The following is a 19,542-nucleotide window of genomic DNA, read 5'->3' as shown; positions in this document are numbered from 1 at the left end:
AAACTTTGCAACAAAAAGTACTGAGAAATGCAAATATGAAGCCAACTGTGATACCAATACCATAATATTAGAAGCACAGTTTTTATTTTCAGTCTGCTCACAGTGTCATGACTGCTCATTTAGTATGTAAAGCTATTGCACTGGTAAAAATCCAGCCAGGTGATGGTTTATTTATTCATGTTTGTCAGAGACTCAACACGCACCCTATTTACTGTAATGTAAATTCAATTCAATTTTATTTATTCAGGTCCAAATCACAACATCGGTTTCCTCTAGGTGAATTATACTGTAAAGAGAATAATACAGAGAAAGCAGAGAAACACCAATAATCAGATGACCACCTATGAGTAAGCGCTTTGGCGACAATAGGAAGGGAAAAATGCCTTTTAACAAGAAGAATGTCCTCCAAGTTTAAATGAGCTTATTTTTGTGTAGCAGAGCGCTGCTGTTCAAAGCATATTAAACGTTCTTTAACATAGCTGGAAAGCAGTTTGTGGAGAAAAGACTGTGTAATTGTGAAAGTGACCGGTGTTATTACTCTTTTTCTAAGTAAACTAGTGCTAGTTTTGTTTTGTTTTCTTAATGAAGAAATCTGTCTCACAGTAAGAGTTTCTGGCCTTTATGAACAAAGGAGCTGTGTAACATAAAGAAATAAACTTAATCAGTCTTTCTGCACACATACAGCATTTGTTGTTAGAATAATACCCCCTGCTTTTTATTCCTATGGTAGGTTACAATATAAATTAAGAAGTACTTGAGCTTATTTTTTCTCTCACATCAATGCAGCTCGCCTGCTCTCTTTTCCATGGATATGACTTGCTGCTTGGAGGTAGAGATATTAAATCCTCCTCCACCCTCTTCAGATTGTAACAGTGATGTTTATCATATAGCCATCATTACTGAACTCTTTTATCCAGAAAAATGATACTTGGAAAATAATTTGTGTGGCAGTTGCATACTCTGACTCTTTTCTTTTGGGCACTTGGAATTGGTTGAAATTATTTTCTCCAATGGCTAGCATTTATTTAACTAACTGTTTGAGTTCATCACCTGTGAAAACTGCTTTTCTTGGTCATTTGGAGTTTCTTCCTTGGTTTTTCTGCAGTAAACATTTTAGAGGATGCTGCGAACGGGTTACAGAATCCTTTCCTTCATAACAGCACAATGCGTTACTTTTATGAACTTTATCAAGCTTCATGGGACTAGCCTAATGAAACATTTTTAGGGGAATGTTGTCTCAAAAGTATCTATAAACTGACCTGGAAGCATATGACAGCAAAGAACTGCTAATTCAAGACTCTACGTGGAATACCCATATCTATCAATCCCATACTCTAATATTGTCTTATATATGAAAATATTATTTATAGTACAGCTTATATAATGCCAGAGACATCTGCGCTATAAGCCATAGGGAATGCAAGTCAAGCAAACAGCCTCAGGCTCGAGATGCTGAAATGTGTTGAATCCTCTGTCTCCCCTATTGTGTGTGTCTTGTGGCATTTTCATAGTCTTATCACATAATCTGCAGGAGTTTCCAGTAAAAATACAGCCATCTAATCAGCCTCTATAACCAAAGGAAATATGGCAGAGAAAAGCATCAGATCCTCCCTAATTGAAACCCAGTGGGTTTGCCCTATTTGCTCAAATGAAATTCTGGTGGTAGTTATTTACATTTCTCCACCCACTAAAAGCATGCAGCACTCACTATTTATGCCTTTTACTTGGTTTTTACTTTGCACGATCAAATCACAGTACACGTCATTATCACTAAATTCATTTCCCCTGAAGCTGAATGTATAAAATATGGTGGCAAGCAAGAAGAACCCCGGTGAGCCACTGTAACAAGCGGACAGTATTTTTAGAAAGAAAGACGTAGCCTTTCTTTCACCTCTATGCTTGGTTTGATTCTCTAATCAATTGATCAAACAGCAGCACTCGAGATGATGGAAGGCGGTGCTGATGAGCACACTCAATTTTATCCTGCCACGATGAGGAAGCACGTCTGCAATTAAGATGGACAGATGGCAGAGGGAGGGAAGAGAGAGGGATAGAGATGTAGAGACAAAGGCAGAGGCAATGACAGGAGCTACTAAAACTGCTGCGTTTCTCATGAGGCTCTCGGTCTCCTGGGAAGCCAAGAAGGCCTCGCAGTTGCACGCAAGTTTTATCACTGAGCCTCATTACCAGTGACATCCACACTGAGGGACGAGAATGCAGAATGTCACAACAATTCAATTGCTGCCTCATATTGGCTTCTTCAGAAGGGGTTTTTGCATTGGAAGACGTGTTTCCGTTCTATTTTTAAAGCAGCGTGTCGATCTTTTTTTTGTTTTACCCACGTACGTGAAATTGCATCTCGAGCCGAGGTACAATTCATGCACCTTGAGCTGTAAACACCAGCGATCGGTTATTAACAAGCACGAAGCGCACACTATAATGCTGACAACTAAAAACACGCCCATAATTTGCATGCACGGGTCAGCTCGATTGCATCTAAAAGCAAAATTTGAAAAAAAGTATGTTGTTTTTGAGCCCGACCATTTCACACGCCAGATGGTTTCCATTTATGCCATCATTAATTCATGGTTACCCGCTTTTCTTTTTACTTTTACATATTTCTGTCCTCATTTGTGTTGCATGGCACCTAATGCTTTCATTGCTTTTGACATCCATTTAAATATTAGGCCATAATATTGTCACAGATGTTCTTTTCTACCACTGCCATTGCTCAGTTATGCTACGGGATAATTTTCCTCTCCTCCAACATGTTCAGCACCTGGTTTGCTTAACTTTGAAATTTGATTTTTATGTACCTCAAAGCTGAACATAATTACTCCTAATCTCATCATCCAAACGCTAGTTTAGCATATTTGGAATGTCATGAATGAAGGTGATGAGACTAACTTAAAAGTGCATCTAAATATCAGATTCACTGATAGAACTGGGAAATAAATCACAGTTTATCCTGCTGGTATTGACTGTTCAACATCCGGATAAACATTCCACTACAATATAGTGACACCTGCCTTCTAACAGCCTGCTGGCAAGTCTGTTTCCAATTAGGGTGATTAAATTGACTCTGGGACCCAGTTTTGTAAAAGTCCTCTCGTCTTTCTGTTGTCATCTTTCAAGCATTTTCTCTCATTCCCACTCTGACTCTCCTTTCATTCTCTTTCCATCTGTTCACCTTTGTTTTCTGCCCTCATCTTTCACTTAGCCTAGAAAAGAAAAGAAGGCACGGTAACGAATGGTCTGCAAAAAGCTGCAGAAAGGGCTGTTTTTGTCTCACTCCTCCAAGCCTGTAATAACCAGTTTTGTGTGTGTTCTCTGTTTGCAGGAGAAGGGGAAAGCAGACGGGAACATCGATCAATGTGAGTACGCTTACTGTGTTCAAACCAAACAGCATTTTTCAAAATATGCCATGTTGTGCTCCATTACAAAATCTTTTTTTTCCTTCTTCTTCTGTTATTCTGACATACACTTTAGTTTTCTGATTACTAGCAAATGCTGCTGGAAAGTAATTCAAATCTAAATGCCTCCCATAAAATGAACCATGCAGTCAGTTTTGGGCAAAGCTATGATAGTGATGTAACTGTGACATATATTGCTCCACTGTATTATGCTGAAGTGTTTGAAAGGATGGCAGATTTGCATTTTTGAAAGCGTTTCAGTTGTTGTGTTTATCAAGAGATTATTTAGCAACTAGCTGAGGGCCTGACAAGCATTAGCTTACAGAATTTGGGGGAAAGAAAAGCATAGTTCAAATAAAGGAAGATTTTTAATAATCATAATAATAAACTTGACTGCACTGTGTATTGCCTTCCTTCGTGAACTCTAACAAATAGAAAGTAGAAGCACCTGAAGTCACTCATTCAAAATGACACCCTGTCAGTAAGCTAAAAAATATAGTTATCAGGTTAATAATTATGGCTGCCAACCCACTTTATTCTCCTGTCAGAAATGAGTAAGTAATGTTTTGTGACTTGTGTGCTGCTTTACAATGAGGTAATTGCTCTGTTAGCCATACAAAGATCATTTACATTTTTGACCTTCCCTGTAAGCTTGGCTGTTGAGTTTTAGTAGTAGTACAGTTGAGATTTTTTCATGGGCATCAGGTCTGGCTAATCTGTTAATCTGCCAAAACCATTATTTTGATCCTAAATCAATATTTGATAGTACTAGTTATCAGCCTGTATGTTTGTGATTAGTGAAGCGTGTCTTTAAGTAACCCTTCGCGTTTACCCGACAGCAGTTTTTGCTTTTTAACCAGTGGACTAGTTCTGCACAGCTGTTCTATCAAACTAATTAAACACAATCAATACATTTTTATTGTTGGCAATGCTACTGATGATTAAAGAGTGCCACGAGATCGTTTCATCCCTCGGTACAGGTAGTGAACAAGTTGTTGCAGAGACCTCAGATTTATTTTCTGGCAGTCTGCAGTGTTTATTTTACATTGCCTTTTTTTTTCAGTGCTTTACTCTCTGTTTACTCAGTCCATTTGAGCTGCTGGCTGAGTTGTTGTGAAAGGTGTTGTTTGACATGTAGCTGCAATGCTCATGAAGATGAAGTCTTTTTGTGTGTGTGCGTGTGTCCGTGTGTGTGTGTGTGTGTGTGTTACAAATGGCCCAAGCATTCACACATGATATTCTTTGCTATATTCTGTGCTATTGGAGTCATGGCAGTGAGATTGAGCAGTTTGTATGGAAGTTACTGTAAAGGCAATATTTCCTGGCTGACTGCTTCCTATCTGACAAGTGACTTCATCTGTAAGCATTAGGCCCATTATGATATGCAGTCTGGTTGCTGTCTCAGTTATCTGTGCCTGCTTCTATTCAACTTAAACGTGACCCGGAGGATTTTCTTCGTATTTATCTTCCACCAACCACCAAAGATGTTTATTAGCTGATTTCTTTTTTCCCCCTTGAACACTATATTATGTGGCTAAAAATGACAGGCGATTCCATATGCTGTACCTCTCATCACAGATGTTCATGTTGACATATAGAAAGTACATATTGAAAAGCAGAGGCCCACGCTGATGGCTCATTAAAAAAAACAAACAGTAAGGTGGTTCTAGACAAGGTTAAACATATTTCGAGCTTTGGAAGTTTAGCGTTAACTGAATGAATGTGCAGAATAGTGTATAAACCCATCCATACGTCCATCCATTTCCTTAACTGCTTTTCCATTTCAGGGTCCAAGGGGCGGTGGAGCCTATCCCAGCAGTCATAGGGTAAACAGTGGGGTGTACCCTGGACAGTTGGTTGCAGGGCACATATAAACCCATATTGGCAGAAAACGTATTTGGTATGCAGTGGCAGGAAATTGATGGGAGCACCGGAGGATGAAAGTAATTGATTGAAGATTGTGATCATTTGTTACCAGTGCCCAGTGGTTGACTGCGGTCTCTCTCTATCCTGAATCAAAACCACCGACATGGTTGAATATTTACTCCTCAACTTTTTAATGCTTCTAAATGAAAAACATACAAATAATTAGGATTGCATTGCATGTATTTGCGCTTGTACATTCAGTTATATTCACTTTTATGTGACTTATCATAATAAAAAATGGATTTGGAGGGATTGGGGACCTGTTTTTGACATGTGATTGAATTAAATAGTGCAGAGAGTCAATTGGAACATTTGTAGTAGAGTGTTAGTTGTGCTCATTGATCTGATGAAGACATTATGCAAATGTATGCATTTTCTTTTCTGGATTGGCCACATCCTAGAACTGCTACTAGGTTTTGAATTAGTACGAGTGCAAGAGGCAAGCTTAAAGACGTTCAGTCAGTCAGTCATAATGTACTAAACATCAGCGCCAGTTTTCTGAATGAAAGGGATGGACAGATGTTTTTGCTACTGGCAATATTGCATATGTATTTGTAGGAGTGTCCCTAACACAGTGTCAAATTTTGGGAGGAAAGTATTTAAAAAAAATCATACAAGCATGATTTACTAAGGCTTTCAGAAGGTAATTTACTTGCATCATTCATTCAAAGCTGAAAAAAAACTTTTGCACCTGATGATAGTTGCTGCTGCAAGTGTAAATTTAGTTAGAATGCAGGGAAAGGTGTTGTCACTGTTGGGGATGGATTGCTCAAATCTGTGAGCATGATGTGAAAATTTTAGCTCGGTCCAAGCCCTGGGTATATTTCTGGTCCTCTGGAATACTGGTATTTTGATGAAACAGAGCAGAACTCACTTTAACTGAGCGGAGTCGGAATTAGCGAGAGAAAGACGTGTCTTGTGCTGGGTATTACATCCAGCCAAGTTATGTTTTCCTACAACAAGCTGCTGGCTTTGCTGTGTTTTAGTCACATTTCTACACAGAGCTCATTAAACAATGGTAAAAGTCTGCATATCTTCCACAGTCTTGCATGCGGAAAGAATACCATTCATGTTCATTTTCACTCCTCAGAGGTATTGGATCTGTTACATACCACATTGAAATGTCAAAATACAGCAACTAATGGTACTCATAAGAAGTGGGTTAGATTTTGATCAGAATGTTGCAATGTGCAATAAACTTTAATGAATCCCTTCAACATCACATGAAATGCAGGAAAAAAAATCAAGAATACTGAGTAGATTTACACACGAGGCACAGTAACAGTAACTTCACTAATATTCATATGGGTCAGCGTTTGAAGGTGAATAATGTGTATTTTCTTCTTCTGCACAGTTCAGATGTCACATAAAGACTTAGTTTGTAATATTTTGTTACCTACCTATCATACCTTCTCTGGATCCATAATGAGGTGTTATATTAATGCAGACACTGACTCTCAGACCCCACACAGTCCTCAGCCTCTTCTTAGAGAGTTTGCCTCTATATAAAAAATTCTCCTTCGGCTGCTTCAGGTTGTTCTAAAAGCACAAACGGAGGATAATGTTTTTTTGGGGGTTTTTTTGTAGTGCTCTTGGTAGATTGCATTGGTCATTACTGAAATCAACTGCTGGGTTTTTGTTTATAAATTAGTGCACTGTTAGTAGATTACCGGAAAACTTTAAACGCATTAGCAGATTTCTGCATTTATGGCCTCGTGTTAGTTTGCCCATCTTTGTAAATTAGGCCTATGTTGCTTAATTGGAGTTTTTGTGGGCAGGAGATTAGATTTTAGCTCTTTTCTGGTTGGTCAGTTTTTACTTTTTGGCTCATCATTTTAGTAGGAATAGTCCCTTGTAGCACAAAATTATTATACATTCTAATTCTTCTTCAGTTTGTTTATTAAAATTGCAAGATAACCAGTTATTTAGCTGAATACATTAACATCCAGACACTTAATTTGTTCATAGCAAAGAACAGAGTATACCACCTTTTCACAATGACACAGGTTGTCAACCCTCTGTGTATAAACCTACCTGATACTGTAAATACTGTAAACCTTTATTAGATCTGTTTTAAGATGTTGTGGTAACCTTACCAAAACATTACTGCCTTGTCACTTCTGGTCTGACTAAAGTGACCCTATCCATGACTCACACTAGCTAGGTAGTTAGCTCACAGTAGCTACAGTAGTCAACAAAACCCTTTGCTTGATGATAAAGAATTGGTAAATTAATGTCTGCCAGAGCAGATTGTATTTATTGACTAGGGGCAGTGTTTACTTTATATTGATTTATTGTCGAGGCCCAACACAGTCAGCACTGGCCACCACCACCAGATTGATTGTTTATTTGTTTTTAATGTAGCTCAGTAATTCCTGGTCCTTTCTTCCTCAGAGTGAGATAGAGCCACAAAACAGCCAAATTCCTAAGAATTGCTCTAAAGTTCACTAATTGTTAGTAGGGATAAATTGGTCTTTGTACCTAACACAATGTTGTCAAGGTTAGAGATTCTTCAAATAAGCTGATAATAGGAGGCATTCAAGGAACCTGCGCGGTAAGGACAATAATAAGTTAATGCTACGACATCGTAAATATCAATATTTAACATTTAGTTAAATTGCATTTTTCAGTTTAGTTGTGCGGGAACATAATTTTCGAGGTGTAAAAAGTCATAAAATAGTCACCTGAGGAAGCAGTAAAAAACTCAAAGAAGTCAGCAGATATATTGTGGCTTTTTTCTGCACAGGGTGTGCTGATTTTCCTCTTGAGACTAATTATCTTCTGCACTTCTGTTTGCTAAACTAGATCAGCTGTCGAAATCAGGCAATTACATTTAATTTTCTTGTTTTGCTCTCCTTTTCTTTGGATGATGATCAACAGAGCTCCTTGGGATTGCCTTCTTTTCACTATTGACAGGTTGTTTCTTTCATTTTTGATTTTTCATTATATAAGTTTACCCCCACCCCCAACACTACTACCTGGCCCCCCTTGTCTACTTCAAATCATTTGATGTAATCTTTGGCCCTCTTTTTCCATCCATACACCCCTACACTTGCAAACCTGTTTGTTTGGAGTCTACATACCTCAGGTTCAGACAGTGGCATTAATCAAATTGGCCCAGTTGTACAGCTGAAACACAGATGTTACTAGCTTTTGTGCAAAGCTTTTGTATGTGAAGAATTTCACAAAGTTTAGACACAAATTCTCAGTAAATTCCATTTTTACTGGTTGGTGATGCAGAAACCATCCCACCCCAAAATGTCACTGCCTGAGAAATATGTTATTCTGTGTTCTTTTCACCGAATGTTGTTTTTGCTAGTGGGATCCATATGGGGGAAAAAATTGAATATTGCCCATTTATCTTCCCAGGGAATGGTGATTAATTTGGTCTTGAGTGCTTAATTTATGAACCTTTCCAAAGGCCTAATCAGAGTTTGTTACCGTCACAAATTAAACAATGGGAAGAGGCAAAGTAAGTTAAGCAGTCCTGTGGTTCATTTAGATTGTAATTGGGTGAGAATTAGATGGGACAAGGTTGACAGAGAGACTCCCTAATCAGCAGCAAATGACTGGGGAGGAAGTTGGGAGGAGAAAAAGTGAAAAGGGAGTGGAGGAAGCCCAGACAAGGAGAAATGTGGGAGGGGTGGTAAAGCAAAATATGTGTTCAAAGTCATCTCCTACGTTAACTGAGTCAAGTAATCTGTATCTGTAGCATTTGGTTTAATACAACAAAACAAAACACCATGAGGATTTTAGCTTTGTGTAATAATTAAAACAACAGATGTGCCATTAATTCTTTGAATACCTTAAAACAATAAGTTGATCAGATTTTGAGTCTGTGTTGGTGAGAGGAAAAAAAAGAGTGGTTAAAAAAAGGCCTAGGAGATTTTTTTTTTCTTACTGTTAAAAAATTGTTGGAATGTCTGATTTAAAAGTTAAGCAAATTCTTTCATCATTGTGGTCTCAAAAAGCTGTAATAGAAGTTTACACACATTGCTTGAGACTTGTTCACCATACTGGATATGATACAATCATCAGTCGTAGGGGAAATATGTGTATTTCCTTATTCCCTGGCTGGTTGGTGGAGTGGTTCCTAGAGGTTTCTGGCTGTCTCTTGTTAAAATGGGTTGCAAAGAAGGTGCTGTACCCAAAACTTCTTTATTATTGCTTTAGTTGCTAGCAGAGCAGTAGTAAGACATAAAAGACATAAAGGTGCCAGATATTCACCTTCAAAGTAAACACTGCACTTCAGCACTGCAGCCAACACTTTTCAAAAGGTGTAACTTTCATTTTGAACTCAAAGCGTCTCCATTTCAGGGCTGTTTTCACAGTCTTAATATACCGCTAAGAGAGTAGCTGCTTGCTTGCGGATGAGTCTGGTTGCTAATTAAATGCTCTTTAGTAGAGGTTCCCTAGTGCATTACTACAGATGTATTTATGAGGACATGAGATTAAGTTCTTGTTAACAGACATGGTTGATATTTAATATATAGAGTCAGCAATCAATTAGTGCCTATGTCTTGAAAGTGAAGAAGGTAAATCTAACTGATGTAATTAAAGACAGCTGTTGATGAGGTTAGATATGACTGTTGTCCAGTTAGTAGCAGAATATCCAGTATATTTAATAGCAGAATGGACAATATAAGCCTTATTGTCATGTGTTTTGCACTGTTGAACTAATTAATAGAAGTTACAGGTGGCAATACCTGGCAAAGTGAGTAGGAGTAGTGATAGAATTTGGTTAGCCATAGAGTATAATGCATGAGGAGGGCAGAATAAATGACAACGTTATATTCAAAGTTGACAAGAAAACCATTAAATCGCTGGAAAAACAAACCCTGCCCTCACAGAGGCAATGTAAAACTCAGAGCATTATTTTCACACATAAACCTTCACATGATAACTAATATGAAACAGTAATTTAACCTGTGATTGTGACTGGGAAATTGTATGTGTGATGAGTTGGGTATGCAGGTGGTCAGTGCTAACAAAGATAGGACACACAAACCAATACCAGCATGTATACAGAAACCAGTTTGGTTTAAGCGTCTTCTTCTTCTTTTTTAAATCATATGTCTAATATTTAAAAGTTTTAAAAAATGTTGTGTCACACCAAAAATGGTTTTAGATTTTTCAGGCCTTGTTGCTTCTTTAATATTGTCTTTTCTATGAACTAACCCTAAGAAAAAATATTGCTCTACCATAAGTTGTTTGACACAAGAAATCATTTAAAATGCATTGAAATGCTGTCCTCAGGTAGACTACACTCACAGAGCCCTCCTACCTAATGAGAATATCCAAAAAGAATAATTTAATGTTGTAAGTTCACTGAGTTACATCGTAAATCTCTGTGAAATATGATTTCATTAAGCTGTAGAAGCGATAAAGATTACCGTGCGAAGAGTTCACTTTGTCATTGAAGACTTAATCAAATCAATCAAACGAAACAGGCTTTGCTAAAATCACACCCACCTTTATAGACTTCGATACAAATTTAGAATATCTTCAAGTAACGTTATGAGTCATAAATCTCACAATTTTTGAATGGTCATGAATTTAAATTTGATCGGTTAGGAATCTACTTTCCGATACGATTAGCAGCTGACCAATGTTTCACACTGTGATCATTTTTACCAAAAAGATTTAAAGCCAAAGTCAAAAGGTGGATTGTAGTGACATGTTGAGCGCCTGCAGATACTGCTGAAGGGCTTAAGGAGGGCACACAGCCTCTCCAGAGGCTAAGACAGACTGACAGTGGCACTCTGAATAACACTTACTATGACTAGGGCATGCAGGCTGCTTGGATACATGTGCGCGCACACACACACACACACACACACACACAAGCCAGATTGCAGACAGAGCCTAAAAACTGTCATAGGTTATGTGGAAAAAGATGTACCAAGAGAATTTGCAGGCATAGGTACGTATTTGTTTAGGGGCTTTTCTCTGACTTCCTTTAATCTTAAATGAGCTTGAGTTGTATCATTGTAATGTTTTCCTATTTAGTAAAATACACATCCAGCTTGATACCTTTTTGCTTGCTCTAACGTTAGAATAAACAGCTATTTATTTATTATTTCAGCAGAAATTTGGTTTTACTCATTCAGTTTTTGTGTAACACTAAAGTGTCCCAGCATACTTACTGGGTTTTTTTCTCCAGTTGCTTGTTTTATCCTATGCATTAATTATCAGTTGATCAATCACTAATTGTTTGTGGACAACACATTTCACTTGTCAAAAATATCTGTTAAACAAATAGTTTATTTCTTCTGGTTAAGAGTTATCCTTACTGGGTCCACAATTAGTGCATTTAGTATTATGTGTAATCGAATACTGTCTTTCTCATACTGTTTGTGCTCTACGTTTTTCTCAGTGGAGGTCTACTCCTGGATGATACTTGCTGCTGCTGTGTGATTGTAAGCATCACTGCAAAAACTTCACATCTATTCTTTACCTTCATCCGTCTGATTTTTACTGCCTTACACATCAACCACGGACGGCTTTATGAGCTGAGAACAAAAATGATTGCTTTTGAATTCAGATTATATGCCTCTGTGAGTAGCTCTCTTTTCCTGTCTTTCTCCTTCTGTCTTCCTTACCTCCAAAGCACACACACACATTTGTGTTATAATATTGTTTTTTTTTTTTAAATTTAATGTAAAAACTATACACACATATATTCTCTTAACTTGGATCTCATTGAGCAAGCTCTTCAGAAAGACTTTGGTGAGGACAAGGTGTATTTGCATACCCCTAGGGAAGTAGAAATATTAATAAGACTCTGTCAGGTCACATTTCTCTGACTGAGTAAACACATTAATGCTTAAATAGTTTCATATCCCAACATCATTCCCAGATGTACACTGTGTGTCAATTAGAGATTATTCATTTGTGAGAGATACTATTGATTTGTTAGAATCTACCTTATGAAGTTGTTTCAGACTGGTTCAATTACTTTGTAATTTTAGGGGTAATTAGTCAAGTCAGTCTTATTTATATAGAGCAACAACCAAAAGTAGCTGAAATAAATACAGTAGAGACAAAAAGCAAAGCAAAAATTACAATAATGATTAAAAAATGTGATAAATGAATAAAATAGTGTAAAACCCTGGGATAAAATTACAAAAAGAATCAAATAAAGTAAGTACATAAATAAAATGTAGCAATAGAAACAACACTCAAAATAAAAGAGCGGTAAGAAAATCTGTCCTTGACAAAACCACGAGGCATCACAGACTTCACTAAAAGTCAATGAAAAATATGCAGGTTTTTAAAATTGATTTGAAATTGTCAGTTGTTGGGCAGATTTTTATGTGGCATGGCAGACTATTCCAGAGCCTAACAGGAACAGGGTAACAGCAAGGGCCCAGTCACCTTTCGTTTGTAGGTGAGAAGTTGGCATTGAGAGAAGTTGTTGGGAGGATTAACTCAGTGACCTGGAGGCGAAAAATTGAGTTACATTTTGGAGTTTATTCACAGAGGGCTTTGAAAACAAATAATACATTTTTTAGCTCAGTTCATTCATTGCATGGGTGGACTGTGCGCTTGATCTAAAACAGGAATGATGTGTTGTTTTTTCGTCTTTGTTAGACGTCTTGCTTCTGGGTTTTGAACCATCTGCAATCGAAAGTCAAAGAAGTATAATTCGATTTAATTTCATTATTTTCTAGCACAAGTCCAATTCTCACTGCACCAAAACTGTAGAATCAAATCTCTACTAAGGTGTCATAAAGAATTTGAGAAAATCTTTTCAAAACAATACTATGATTACTGCAGGACAATGTTAATACTGCCAGTAACCTTGGCATTTCAAAAGATACAAAGTTGTTCAAGTTGGACTTGCATCTGGTGACAAAGAGGGTATTTACTCAGTTTGTGTGTGGTTGTTTCTGACACAACAGAGTTTGCACGAATCTCTCAGTGGAAAAAGTAACACTGAGTTCATTACCCCACTGCTGCATTACTGTCAGATTGGTGAATATGAGTCAGGATGATAAATGAGTGCTATGATGGCTCCAGCAAAGACTGCATGTCATTGTGGTGGCCATGTTGTTGACAGTAAAATGTGCAGTCAATGAGTCATGAGGACAGTTACTACTAGGGAGAAAGTATAATTTGATCAATCAACAGGCTCAGGGGAAGGCCAACACCACCTCGAAAACCTTCTGCTCTCTGTGAAGTCGTAGATTTCAACAAGTTTTCTGTAAATAATCTGCAGATGCATTTTTATAAGTATTTGGTTCTGCAACTTGCTTGCATAAAGGCACTTTCCATAGTGAAGGGGGATGGAGTTGGGGAGGGTGACACAAAAAACAAAATTAGGTGCCAGGTACCAATACCACTGGGATACAATAGTTTTCTAATGATGATGAGCATCTGATATGCACTATAGCGTTGTTACTGCAACATAGCAAAAGAAAGACAGTACACATTTTCAAAGCGCTGGTGAAAAGTCTATGATCTGAGACTTTTGGCATTTTGGATTGTCTATAAAATGTCTCCACACAATTCAGGCCAGTTGCTGCACCGATCGTTGTCGCCACTATTTCACATCTGAGAGATCATTATTTGAGAACTCTTATATATCCTTATACGAACAACATATCTATTGTTTTACCCTCTACTGTCTCGATTAATATACCTTCAAACTCAGCGACTGTCTGGAAAACTGGCATAAGGCATGCGGTATGATTCACTTCACTATGTTCATCTTCTGCTCATGCTTATGCAGTTAACTGCTCTCAAGTGTGCCAGCAGAGGACAACTCATCTGATGAGGAAGGCCACAAGATGTGACTGAAAACTTACAAACTGCTAATGGATCTTGTGACTATGTCAAACTGCTATTTCAAGGTCTAGAATGAATCTTCAAGCTCAGAGAAAATGACAGCGTGAAATGCCGACATTTCCTGGCCACCTTTCAAGCCTACGCTAAAGGACAAAAATGCCACTCCAACACTGGATAGAGTGTTACTACCCTCCTGGCAGATTTGTCTCTACAAGACTGCTTTAACACATACTAAGATATGTTGTACAGAGACTACAAGAGCAGCCAAAAAAGCTAAATGTACCTGAAAAACCCAGGCTTGGCAGATTTATCTAATAACTTATTGTCGTACAGTATCATAGCACCCTTTATGCCTCATTTGCAGGCTTGAATCCCATCTGTGAGATGTATTTTCACACTCAGTTTTCAGAAGTCCCCTACCTTTGGTTTCATTGTTGTTAAAAGATGATTTGTCACTTTGGAAGAAAGCTCTTCAAATTACAGAAAAACAAATGTCAGGCAAAGGTTGGAAAGCTCGGGGCACAGATGAAATAAATGAGACAACATTAAAATACTGAGTCTATAAGGAATCAAGGTGGCAATCACATCAGTGCACTTTGCCAGGGTAGAATGAGATGAAAATGAATCAAATTGGCTTGAATCGAATTTAAAAAACGTTTTAATAAGGCATTTGTATTTCCTACATAATTTTCTAGATATGACAAGCAATTACCATTGTCCGGGTTTTGGCAGCGTGAGCGAGTGGGCTCTGCCAGGATTCTGCCTTTGAGGGTGTGCTTTTAGAATTCAATATGCAATTTGAGATTTCTCTGAAGCTCTTTGTCCACATTCACTCCTTTTTTGTTAGCGACAAGAAAGCACATAAAAGCGCTGCAGCTGCTGTGACAGACATTGTGATCTCAACAAACTGCTATATAGCCATGTCCCAGTGAGAAAAGTCTCCAGAAATAACCTCATAGACTCACCAAATCATCTGATCATTGTCATAGTGACTGTATATATACAGAAATCTATTTTTAAAACTTGTTGTGATCTCAGGAGCCTTTGGAAATGCATGAAGATTAATACGAATCCTGTCATCGATGTGATTTTAAAAAAACAAGACAGCGAGGGGAATGGCACCCATGGCTCGGCAGGTGGGTTGTTCTCAGGAATATTTGCTCCTTACTTTGAAATTAAGTCGGTGAATAATTTATTATTCAACAAATTTAAATGTAAAACGGTTTGGCAAGCCAGTTATCAAGAGAGAGCGGTAGAACAGCTGCAATAATGGTAAACCTAACAATCTGTTTCCTTTTTTTTCTATTTATAAGACCTGAAGGTTAAGGTGGAGTCAAAGGGGGACTAGAATCATGCATATGTAATGCAATAAGGTCATGGGTTCTGATAGAATGGCAGATAGGGCAAAGAGAGGTCATTTTTTGGTATATTGTTAGCATTGATTAATTACTTGAGATACTATCAAGGTTTCCTTCATAATTACAACTCTCGGCCTATCAGGTGGGTAGACTCGAATCATTAGTCTTCCAGGGAATCCTCATTTCAACTTTTATACCAAAGTTCAGATTTATCATTCACAGTCATGTTTTGAAGGCTGGACATTAATACCAGTCAGTGTACAGCTGCTTCTTCCTCCATCTCACATGCCCCCTTAAAGTAATATAAATTTACATTTTCTGCCATCACAATAATTTCCTGCAGATTTTCCCTGTGGCTGCTGTGAAAGACAGCCAGTTTCTTTGGGACGCGGTTGGTTGGTGAGTGCAGTCCAGGTATTGCGTGTAATTAACACATTTAGGTTTTGCTTGCCTTGCTCTGTGTCCATAATCCTATAGCTGCAGATGCTGTACTCTTATCTATTTTTTTCTGCCACCATTGTGAAAGCGGCTTGCTGTAATACCTTGCAATACCATGAGTGATTGTTAATCTGGCTGAATTTCTTTCATGTTTTGTGTTGCAGTGCACTTTTTGATAGATTGAGGAGCCCCATCTTTTGCATATTATGTATTTTCCCCTACAAGTTTCAGTGCTATAACAACACCCTGGAAAAATAAGCATGTCTACTGCGGCTCCAAAAGTAAGCTCAAAACATACTCAAAAATATAGGAATTTAATAGCTTTAATAAAAGGGAAAAAGGGGTTATATTCTGAGGAAAGACAAACAAAATCAAACTTGGAAACAGTATATTTCACAAAAACAAGTTTATTAGTTTTTTTTAAAAAAAAACACATGAAGACAGACTGTTTGGACACCGAGCAGTGGCTTCACTAAATATCACATTTACATGTTTATTATTTAGCTTGCTGAACTGGGAAATGTCTGGGCATGAAATCAATCAGTTACTGTAATAGCTGTGGTGAAGGTTTCAGCCAGCAAAGCTTTTAATTCATCCACAGAACAGTCTGACTTTTTTTTTTTTTTTTCCCTCCATGGCATCCCGTATGTGTACTTTGGGATTTAGGTCAGAGCTCTGGGACGACACTTTGATTTTCTATGATAAAAATATTCTTTCAGTGGGCATCTGGCAATCTTTTTTTTTGTTGATTACTTAGAAAAATTCCAAACATTCCTATGTAGTGTAGGTCTTCCTGCTGTCTGGTTGAAATTCTTTCCCTTTTCTTTGACTTTCACAAACTTTCTATCATCAGAGTCATGTAGGTTTATTTTGGCCTCATCTGAAAAAAAGCTCTTCTCCTGTGCATGTTCTTTTGCAAATTTAATCGCATCTGCCTCTTTGAGCTTGTAAATGTTTTCTGCTGTATCATTCCCCCTCCCTGCCCATACGAGCTGTTCCTATTTCAAATGGTTTGAACTCGTTTGTATATTTTAGTCCTTGCTGAACTTAGGAGGGAACTCTGCAGCTGTGTTTTGTTTTTTCCAGGAGTTTACTTATGGACTTCACTTTGAGGGATGATCTTCCTGGTCTGTGTGCTGTTTCCATGTTTGAACGGCAGACATGTTTTTGAAAGTATGCTCAGCTGCAGTAGATGAAGAATTTATTTTCTAGTGAGAAAAAAGCTGATATATTGCATAGTAGAAGCTGCTGTGTGTCATTATCAGAGTTATATGGATGTCGCTTGAGATTAATATTGTCACATTGATGATCCAGCTAATATTATTGACTGACTAGTGGTACACAAATGTGCAAAGTGTTCATTAGTAAGAATAATCTCATTAGTGCTTGTATCCTGGGATTGAGCATTGCTTGAGGCATTTTGTTTTTTTATGTACATACTATATTTCTGTGTGTGTGGTGTGGGGGGGCAGACAAAGGTTTTAGTCTCATTGCCACAGTGTATAAAATCAAGCTGCCATGCAGTCTCTCCTGCTGTCATTTCAAACTTCATACTTTCCCACTGCTGTGGGATAAGTTCGTCAGCCCCCAGCAGTCCCCTGCTGGCCTGGGGCCCCATTTGGCCTTTCTTGCCTGGTGGCATGGGGCGCCTCTGGTTACTGATGCTATGCTATTTCCAATCTACTGTAAATATACATTATATTGTTAATCTAACAAAAATCACATATAACAACTGTAACTGGCGTTACAGTAAGTGCATGACCTAGGTTCCACATATAAAAGGCACGGAGTTTCACTTAACTCATTCATCATTGCAAATTGATAACAAGCGAAGATCACATAATCGGTACATTTGTCTTCTAATCTGTAAACCTAAAATTACCCTGTCCCATATTTTAGCAATTCAGAGAATGTTTTTGTCTAATTTGGAATAAGGAAACATTATAAATAAATGTGAAGAGGATTGATTCATCTGTTTTGTTTTCAAAAGGAGTTTAGAATTATTCCAGTAGCCAGTCACATATTGGTGCGCTGTTGCTCATGCATGGCATTTAGGGATTTCAACTTCAATTAGGGAATTCAACTGAGAAATAACAATCTGGCACCACCAACTACATTTTTATATATATATATAAATATATATATCATCTGACCTGTAAAAGTCTTAAAATTTTCTTTACAGCTATCGACAAGAGGGAGAGAAAGAAGCAATCTCACTTAAGAATAAAATATCTCTCACATCTCAGATGTTCTCTCAGGGAATAGGTATGGTCTCCACTCATATTCAGGAAAGGCATTTCATATTCAAACACAAATGGAGCAATTTGTGCAAATAGCATGCGTAATACTGGGGCAGACTCCAAGGTATGTGAGCGATGACTCGGCCCTGGAGAAGAGGCTCTTCACCCTAAATGCATCAGTGACGAAACCCCGGGCCCATGGAAATAGGGCAGAGAATGAATTAGGGTGTCATTGGTTAAGGACATCAGTGAGAAGAAAGAGATAGAGACAGAGCGAGAGCTTCGTAATGAAATTGCTACTTGCCATACTAAGTAGGAGCACCAAGTATACTGTGAAATCAGATCGAGCCGGCTGCAGCTAACATGGTTGTTTTGACGTGTTGGAATGAGCTGTCTCTCAGTGAGCTAAGTGATAATTCAGCTGTCATTCTGAGGGGGAAGCAATGATACATTTCTCAGATGGTGGAAAGAGGGCAGGGATCAGAGTAATCAACTAACTATGTTTTCTTCTTGCGCTAATTAAAGAGGAATTAATGACAGACTCACACCTTCCAGCCATCTACCCGCAGTTTATGTTAACTTTTTTTCTTTTTTAAAGGAGCAGTGGCTCATTAAAAAAATTTTGTTGGCTTGAAAGGTTTTGTTTAAAATAAAGATTTTTTAAAATTAATTAATTCAGTAAATGTTCAAATTGTGTCCAGGAAATTTCTTTAAAGTTAGACTGTAAACTAGTGCATATCGCACACTTACATTTTCCAAGTCTCTGAAGATATACCTAGTCAGATATTTCAGCCGCACTGTTTTCTGATTATTAATGGACAAAAGATTTTTCATTCACATAATGTTTGAATAATTGACTTTTGCATGCATTTATGGTATTCAAATGAATGGTAATCAAAATGGGGATTTTCTTCTGGCACTTATTATTGTGAGAACCTCCGATTTATGAGATTCTAGCAGAACATTTTTAACGATGTTCCTTGATGATTGTGTAGTTCAGCTCTTGTGTGTTGCATCGTTAATGTAATGAAAACCGGCATGGGTACAGAGGCATAGTGTAATTTGCACCTATAAGAAATGGACAGTGTAATGACGGCTGTGGAATTCAAACTCATACAAGGTTTCGCCCACGCAAGAAATTCCTGTGTGCAGTACTGTAAAATCCTGATTATATAAACTTTCATTATTCAGAGTAGGTTTTGCAGAACTCTGACCTTAATCAAAGTTTATCATCACTTTCAATTGCCTTCAATGATAAAATATGCATTCATGGTAGTGTCAGCAAATGTAGAAAATCAACTTCTCGCGTTGCTATTGCAGCCTTTTTTTCTTTTTTTTTTTTTTACTTTCAGCTCTTTCCCTATGATCTGCCTTTCT

General features: G+C 37.7%; 1 protein-coding gene across 1 annotated transcript in view; it reads left to right on the top strand.

The window, feature by feature from the left end:
* fstl4 (follistatin-like 4) overlaps positions 1-19,542 on the top strand; it is a 211,415-nt gene that overhangs the window by 19,632 nt on the left and 172,241 nt on the right. The window contains exon 3 of the mRNA XM_087847430.1: positions 3,341-3,374. Coding sequence (XP_087703556.1) covers positions 3,341-3,374 — 34 coding nt within the window. The remainder of the gene's footprint in view (positions 1-3,340; positions 3,375-19,542) is intronic.

The sequence above is a fragment of the Neolamprologus brichardi genome, chromosome 10, assembly GCF_056152115.1.
Source record: "Neolamprologus brichardi isolate AB-2024 chromosome 10, ASM5615211v1, whole genome shotgun sequence".
Taxonomy (NCBI): Eukaryota; Metazoa; Chordata; class Actinopteri; order Cichliformes; family Cichlidae; genus Neolamprologus; species Neolamprologus brichardi.
This window is presented reverse-complemented; position numbering and strand designations above follow the sequence as displayed.